The sequence below is a fragment of the Nicotiana tabacum genome, chromosome 9 (assembly GCF_000715075.1).
Source record: "Nicotiana tabacum cultivar K326 chromosome 9, ASM71507v2, whole genome shotgun sequence".
NCBI classification, from domain to species: domain Eukaryota; kingdom Viridiplantae; phylum Streptophyta; class Magnoliopsida; order Solanales; family Solanaceae; genus Nicotiana; species Nicotiana tabacum.
In genome coordinates, this window is record NC_134088.1 from 62,389,111 (window position 1) to 62,397,517 (window position 8,407).

At 35.1% G+C, this 8,407-nt stretch overlaps 1 protein-coding gene across 1 annotated transcript; it reads right to left on the bottom strand.

Moving 5' to 3' along the window:
* Positions 1-1,288: 1,288 nt before the first annotated feature.
* LOC107785184 (cyclin-T1-3-like) lies at positions 1,289-6,535 on the bottom strand. The gene is made up of 8 exons (XM_016606425.2): positions 6,425-6,535; positions 6,227-6,313; positions 4,690-5,007; positions 4,432-4,513; positions 3,926-4,060; positions 3,664-3,839; positions 3,401-3,552; positions 1,289-2,698 (listed from the first exon to the last, which is right to left on the bottom strand). The coding sequence occupies exons 3-8, from the start codon at positions 4,917-4,919 to the stop codon at positions 2,187-2,189; spliced, it is 1,287 nt and encodes a 428-aa protein (XP_016461911.1). The 5' UTR covers positions 4,920-5,007; positions 6,227-6,313; positions 6,425-6,535; the 3' UTR covers positions 1,289-2,186.
* Between the last annotated feature and the right edge of the window lie 1,872 nt (positions 6,536-8,407).

Here is an 8,407-nt window from a genome sequence, read left to right on the forward strand (position 1 = left end):
AGTCTGATCATTTGTAAGACAGATCACATTTACGCAATACAAAGCAATATACTGCCTTCTTCTAGCTTTCAATATCTTGCTACTCTGTTCTTATATCAGATGAATCTTCACTTGGTTTGAGGGTGATCGAACATGAGGGCCAAGGCTTTTCGATTCGTTTGGTTTGCATTTATTTCTTTCACAGTCAATTTTAACATTAATATATATATTTCCTCAATTTGTGCCAAGTTATATCACGTATCCTTAAAACCGCGTATAAATTCAATTGTTATCCGTTTTTAGGATAAACACGGTCAAAAGAGCTATTTGACTCCCCCCATGCCCTACTTCCCTGAGCTCTATTATAAAAATGTCAAAATGGAGGTCCATATATCTTGTTAAAAGTTGTGCAAATTTTGTTTGAGTTGCCAAGCTTATCTTCTTTGCAGAAAGAAATTACTAGTTGTATTCGTTAGACCTGATAGATGTACAATTCATCACTTGTTAGCAGCTCTTAGATGCTTGTGCCTCTTATTTCTTATTTCATTTCTGAATAAGACAAACCAACTATCTTGTGTATGTACTCGTTAATTACTACTATAGGTTATGGTTGTACCTCTTATAACAAGTTACGATAGTCATGTTTAATCTTCTTATATGAAGTTATACGTAGTTGTACTATTTCTGTTATGGTGGGTGGTGTGTATAATTTAGATAAGTGGGGCTCTTACTGTGTCTATAACAATAAAAAGAAATAGTTTTATGTGTTAATGGAGCAGTAGGGTTCCACCATAGATTTAAAAGTTGCTTCCTTGTATCATATTTAAGGCTTTAAATGCTATATATGTATGTTAGCTCTATTCATCTTTTTTGTTATTGTATTGAATTTGCAAAGTACTTGCTAATGTTATGAGCAACCTTGCTTACATGCAGTAGTATTGCTAGAATCAGTTACTCGGCAATCTTTTGACCATCATTGTATTCGGCAAGCCTTAGAAGGAAAACAAATTGATTTATGTAATTTGAATACTTTATAATTCAAATGCATTTGTTTAAAAAGAGTTGGTCCCATATGGATTTTGAATAAGGACATTTAAAAAGCATGTGCTCCATATCTTCTTCTGACATTCACGAACAGTGTACAACTAATTTAATTATGTCGAAAACTTTGTTTTTTTTTTGATAATTAACCATAAGCATATAGATCATCGAGTAATGATTTTCATCCAAAATGCAGTGTTGGTTGCATTGGCATTTCAAATAAGAGGGCTTTCCGTTCAAGATAGAATATACTATGATGACATCCAAGTTTGCTTATTAACGAGCAAAATTGTCCATAACGAAGCAATTGTTAAAAGTACATCTTGACAAGTTCTGAGTACATGACTACTCAAGTGCTTCCTTGTTACAGGGTACTAAGAAAACAAAGAAGAAATAATTGACCTCTTGAAGTAGAATACTTACTCTTTCAGCTATAAACAATAGTAGTAATAAAAACCAGCTGCAAAAGTGAACTTATCAAAGGACCCAAATCCCCATGTTTCCACTTTCGGCCTATGTTCCTACACAATGCCTCCCCAACTGATACCCTTTGCTGTTCTCTTTCTTTCTACGTTAGAGGATCCGTATCATGAGACCCTCCCGCCATTGAGCCTCGGGGAATTCCCAGTTAATAAAACAGACCGTCCCTGTATTAAAGAGAGACTTCTCTTCTAGTTCCTATTCAGAAAGACCTGTCGGAAATCGCGTTATTACCTTATCGAACCCAAGCTCAACAAACATTTGGATAATCCACATACATTTTACCATCTCTCTCTCTCTCTCTCTCTCTCTCTCTCTCTCTCTCGGGCATCCCATCTTTCAACAGTTAAATTTTGTTATTACTCTTAGTATAAATGGACTGCATGTATATGCACAAAATCATACCCTTTATATAAAAACATCAAGGCATGAAAAGCCAACATTATGCGCAGTAGACCCCGTATCTGGAGTCTATTATCTGCTAAATAAGATTGAACCAGATGCAGAATATGTTACCATAACTGGACAACAGTTTCTGAATGTCATCTTCTTACCTGAAAAGTTTCACACCTGCATTTTCAGCACCTTGCTACTTCAAATGCATCTTCAGTTAAGTGTCTTTTTTCGCTTTTCTGCTTGTACTTCCATAGAACCTATTTCATCCAATGCAATAGCAGAAAGTGGCACTATCCCAAGTTTTCCAGCTCTCTCTCAATCCAAGCCTCACTATCAATCTCGTCATCCTTGGCTAATTTCTTCAGTGAATTCTTTTCCAATTTCCTCCTCTTCAATCTCTCCTTGATTCGATCAATATCAATATTTCCATTGTGATCGCCAGCAGAGATGGTCTGGCAAATTTCTTTTTTGGCGTCATCCTTAATTGGCTGACAAACACCATCCTCAACTGCACTATTTGCACTACCACACTCACTCTCTGTCTCCTTGACAGTGTTGACGATGTTGCAGGATTCTTTCTCACTGCATTTGGATGTCACGGAGGTAGACGACCCTCTGGCCTCCACCAATTCCATATTCCTGGAATCTTGTGCAACAACTGACACACTTGAGATACAAGACTCTGTGCTACTTGACACTGCCTTTCCAGCAACAGGTTTTAATTCAGTCGACCTGCCAGACATGGATGGTGTTACTTGTTTCTGATTCTGCTCCAGCAACTGAAGCATCTTTTGAATAACCTCTGAGAAAGAACAAATAGAAGAAGAAGTTAGGTGCTCAAGTTACTAAGGTCGTGGAACAGCATAATAGGATGGAAGGGAAACATTTACCAAGGAATAAGGGTTAGTTCATAAGAAAAAGAAACATATACAAGGAAGGTCAAACAACCAAAAGTATTGACTTCACACAACTTCTGGATTAATAATTGTTATCCAGTGTAGAGCATGTCTTAGTTTCAGGATTTTTTCCTTTGAGACAAAGTTAAACTGCAGGTCTTCCATACAGAGTAGGGTTTGTCTTCCGCTTCCTTTAAGATATTGCGAGTGTATATCAGTTTACATTTGTGAATAATATAAGTTTGACATGATTGAAACTTTACATGCCTTTGCCCAACCATTTAAAGATTACTAAAACAAGACCGCATTTCCTATGTGTTTTTCTTCTAATCTATGAAGACTTTGTAAAGTCAATCCAAGTGAACCAATGATATCCAAACGTGAAAATCTGAAAACTAATTGTCTGAATTGTTAGCAGAAAGAACAGCTCTGATATTTAATTAAAAGCTCTACAGTTAGCCCGCAGATTCAGTTGCCCACTGTCTTCTTAAGAACTCATCAGCTTTATTATGATTTTAACTCTACAATGGAGATCTTCTTTCATCACCTTCAAACGACATGGAATTGCGAAAAACTAATATGGGTAAATCCGTAAATATATAACATACCTTCTAACTGTTTCGGTGCAACGTCAAATTGCATCCACCAGGGATTCCCTTTTCCAGTAGGCAATTTCACTTTCAGAAGTTTAGCAGCAAGGAACATGGAACCAGCAGCGATATAATGGGGCTTATACTGCAAGCACAGTGTTGTGCGAAGCCTACCAACCACATGATTATTAATTTCTGGAGTTCAAAATTTGGAAGTAGAAAATAAGTGAATCACATTCTATAAATAAAGAACCATCACCATCGCGTGAAAAGATACTAACCAATCATTCACAAAATTCCAAGCTACTTTGACCATCTCCTTGTTAGAAATTTCCAACCTCTTCATAGCTGCAACAAGTGTCTTGTAAGGATGTTCGATGTTAAGATCAAATGCAACTGTCGCAAGCAGCATTCTCTCACCAGCTACAATCGACTCCTTTTCCTTATCATAGATATCCTGTGATATGAAGCATGACATTAGGAAGAAAAAAAAAGAATAGAAGTTAGCGGGAAATAACAAAGCTGTGATAATTGATGACATACCTTTTGTCTGATCCTCAGTGGAGCTGATGGATCCCATTTATAAACTAACTTGTAGGAAACAACAACAAAATCACTCAGCCAGCGTGGTGTTTCTTCAGCTTTGCAGGCAAGGAACATGCTCACCGTCGCGACAATCTGCACAGAGCGCAGTGCCACACCAAAGAGCGCATGATGAATCAAAAGAGAGGGACATACTTATAATGCAATACTGTAGGCCTGATTTGGCTTTAAATTGATATCTGAACCAATTCCACTTAGTCTTACAAAGGGTAACATCAGAATTTACTACGAAAACAATTGCACATTTGCAATATATTTTACTTCACGGTAGAGCTAAACATAACATTGTGTATACAAGTGTTTTATCCTGTCAAGCAGCTCAAGTCCCGGTTTGGCAAAACAAATATTTAACTGTCTGCAAGATATTAACCATGCTTAAAAGAACTTAACTGCAAATCTGTGTTTCATAGTCAATTGCGATTACAAGAGTAAGAAATGACTTCTACCTGCCAATGGTTCTTTGCATGAGATTGGCGCATGTAAAAGCGATGGCACAACATCATTGCAGTAGCTATGGTCACTTGAGGCCTGAAAAATTAAATATTCAACAACCTCCTATGAGAAATTGAGCATAAACAAGTTGCATGAATTCTCTTGGAAAAAAGTACGGGAATGAGAGAAAGAGACCAACGCAAGGATATAGTGCTCGTGCTACACAGAGATATCAAACTTTTCTCTACTGATTGAAATAGAGTGGATCTTACACTTTCAGCTCTATTCCAAGCTCTTGCAGGAAAGAGCAGTACAACTTCCTTAGATGTGACTCTTTTTCATAATCGATCCCATCCTTCCTTGACGGAGAGTGATCCTCTATTTCTTCTTTAGTGAAGTACCATCGTTGGGTCAAAGACTGAGATTTTTCTTGAATGTGCATGCTAGATGCAACTCTTGCAAGTTCTGGATAAGAAGGATTCTCTGGCAGTTGTCCTGCCATGTTCTTTCCCTCTTTCGCCAAGCAGATTAGCGGAACAGAATTTGGAAGCTAAATAAGTTCTTCGTTCCAAATAGGTAACTGGAATATTCTGCAAGTACAAAAATATAACTTTCTTAGGAAGTTGAATCCTTGCTAAGTTTAATCATCCAAGAAAATTCATAGAGCCGAAAACTTCCAAGCCAGTTGCATTCATGGTCAGCTAACAGTAAATGGCTAATCCGTTTAGAATCTTAAACCTTTTCCTACTTTTCCATCATGAACCGTAATGGAATCATGCTTACAGACAACTTAAAATGACTAATGCTGACAGCCAAAGACTGCTTATTGTTGAATATAGACATCCAAGGCAAAGGCTGTTTATTGTTTAATTACCGAAAATTGTTTAACATTGGTAAGAAAAAAGAAGAGAATAATTTGCGCTAAAGAAATATCATAGAGACAATAAACCTCAGTGCATTTGGAAGTAACGCACATCCATTGGACAGGTTTAGCATAGAAATCGAATACCCTTCTCTAATTTCACCTTTCTGGTACGGAGTACTTTTAACTTTTAAGTTATTCTTTTACTGAAGAGGACCTAAATAAAGTGGACTACATAAGAGATTTCACATAGCTGATCCCAACTACATATTGATAATTTGAAACCTATTTTCTTCACACGAAAGAAGTGGTGGTATGGAGATTTCTCAATTATGTGTTGATAACTTGAGCGCTTATTACTGCAAAATTAGAAGTAACCAATCAAAACATTTCTACAAAATTGGAAGTTATAATGAGAGGCAGCGAAGGGAACTGAAGGCTAATTTCAGCAAAACAATGGGATTAGTTGACACACAAAGAGCATCCCTTCTTTTTGAATTCATTAAGACAAAGTCAACACATAGAAAATGACACACACTTCAGATCCAAACACCTGAAAATTAAAAATAAAAGGCAAAACATGATCTTTGTAGAGAACTCTTAATTGAATTGATCATTTACCCCAATCATATCAAGTACATCATTAAGCGTTTCTACAAAAGATACTGCGAAAAACTTACCCAAAAGGAAAGTAGAACAAAATAGCAAAGGCAATTTGACCCAAAACACGAATCATAAACAAGCCATAAATCTAAACATCATTATAAAATCACATGCTTCCACTTTCAACACAATATATTGAATCTTGATCTCTTAAATTTCAAGGAAAAAAAATAAGATCTTGAATTTCTCATTACCGAGCTACCTTAATTAAATTGTATAATAATTAAAACCCAGAAAGGGAAAAACAAGGGGGGGGGGGGGGAGGAAGAGAGAAAAGAGCAAACCTGAAGAAAATTGAGAATAAAGCTTGCGATATCCGCCGTGTGAGTAGAAGAGTGGCTAAGAAACAACGAATTTGGCAAAGAAAGAGCCTGAAAAAAGAAACTCTAAGTTGCAATTTAATGCTAATAGTTTAAGGTTAAGAATAAGAAGAAAGATATTCTGTGAAGTGGGAATAAGATAAGTTGACTCAACTATGTTACCTTTGGAAAGGTCTTCTGTCTTTCTCTGAGTTAGCCTTGGCTTCAAAGAGTTGCTTGCAAGTTGCAAGTACAAACACTTCCCTTTTTGCTTATCGGGCAAAGGGCAACGTTGCGATTTCCATATTTACGTTTCTTTCTCTTTCTTTTTTTCTTTTGAGTGTACAGGTTAAAACCTCTTAAATTATTACCTTTTTGTGAGGCTTGTATTTAAACTATTAAGTAATCTATTTCCTTTATCCTAGATTATAATTTCCTTTAGATTTAAGAATTTTCCGATTAAAATTGTGACAAAATATTTAAGATAACTTGGTGAAAGAGGCGTGAGTAACGAAAAAAATCTTAAAAATAAGTACACATGATTGTATGCACTCGACATCTTATGGGCTTCCGTCCTACTAAGCAATTGCTGAATTTTATGACACCTTCGACGAGTTCTCTCCAAGTTGTCTGCAAGCATCGCATTTAGTTGTGATTGCCGAGCTTCAAACCTTTGATGTTCATCTTCACTATCCTCACGGATTGACTCATCAGACTTTTCAACAAAAGAGAGGTTTGGGAACTTTGGTTCTGGTACCAATTGTTGCGAATCTCAATATGAAATCTCCATTGAGACTCGAAAAAGAATTTAAGAAAAAAAATAAAAGGATAAAACTTCATATTTTTATTCAGCTTAACATGGCAAAATACGGATACATAGTATTTAACAAAACCCAAAATAATCTAACAAACCCTACGTGGCAACTTAAGTTGTGACCGGCGGTTAGGGACTAAAAAGTAAATAAAAGGACCCAAATGACATTGTACAAACTTAGGACACTACATAAAGTATAAATAAATTAAGAATATCTAATTAAGTTGTTATGACTCTCCAATCGCTACATCCGATAGAGAATACCTCAAGAGCAATAACTGTATGCATCAGTCCGGAGCCTTTTTTAAATACCGCTAATTACAGAGACATTTGGCTAAGATCAGCCTTTTACGGGGCCATTCCTGTCAATCACCCTTTTTTTATCATAAAGAAAAGGAATTAGGCATGTACCTTTGATTGGCCTTCTTTTTTTATTATTCTCTATATGTTAGAGGAACATGAGATTTTATTATTTTCTAATTCAATTCAAAAGATTAGCTCATGAATTATAATTTAGATTAGCTCATGAATTAGAATTTAGATTATCTAATAACATATAAAGAGACATCATCTTATTTCTTTTATAATATAGTACATCTAGCAAATTAAGAGATTTACCTTTTGTTATCTATAATATCATTAGTCTCTGGGCATATGCATTAGGCGTGTATCCTATATAAATGATATATGATAACTATAAACGGTAGTTCTAAAAGATTTTAGATTATTATATGTATGAGAAGTTAATGAACTTAACTTGTAAACTGAAGAATTTAGATATATGTTTTTTAATAAATTCTTTGATAATCCCAGGGAAAATTTGATGTTACACAACTAATTTTTGTATTCATTTATTAATATTGAAGATATTATTAATTTAAGGGCATAAAAGTTCAAAAATATAGGGTCATCTTGGTCTTTCATATTTAACTAAAGTCTTCAGGCTTATAATATAGTATAATATATAATATAATTATTGTTAATATTGTCATTTTTGTCTTCGTGTTACTACTCATATATATTACAATAATATATTATTTACAATAAAATAAATTCAGACATTGTGCTGATAGCTAGATTAGGGACAAATAAACATTCTTCTTCTATTCAAATAGGTTAGCCAAAGTTCAAATTGGGCCTTCTAATTGGGCTTAGAGTGCTTAGTAAAGTTCAACTAGAGGTATATCCGACGGCCCGCCATTGAGTTATAATAGAAAATTCGACACTACATGGCATACCTAATACGGAAATTTTTATAATAAGTCCAAACTTACCAACCTCTAGCCATTAATCACATACTTACAAAAGTAGCCAAGTGCATACAAAAATTAAAAATCTAGATAAATAAGGAT

What these genes read in the sequence shown, in the direction of transcription:
- LOC107785184 (XM_016606425.2), bottom strand. Translation starts at nt 4,919, where the DNA reads ATGGCAGGACAACTGCCAGAGAATCCTTCTTATCCAGAACTTGCAAGA. An exon ending in ATGCAAAGAACCATTGGCAG is followed by an intron (nt 4,061 to 4,431) that starts GTAGAAGTCATT and finishes CGCTCTGTGCAG; the next exon opens with ATTGTCGCGACGGTGAGCAT. An exon ending in TGGAATTTTGTGAATGATTG is followed by an intron (nt 3,553 to 3,663) that starts GTTAGTATCTTT and finishes TGTGGTTGGTAG; the next exon opens with GCTTCGCACAACACTGTGCT.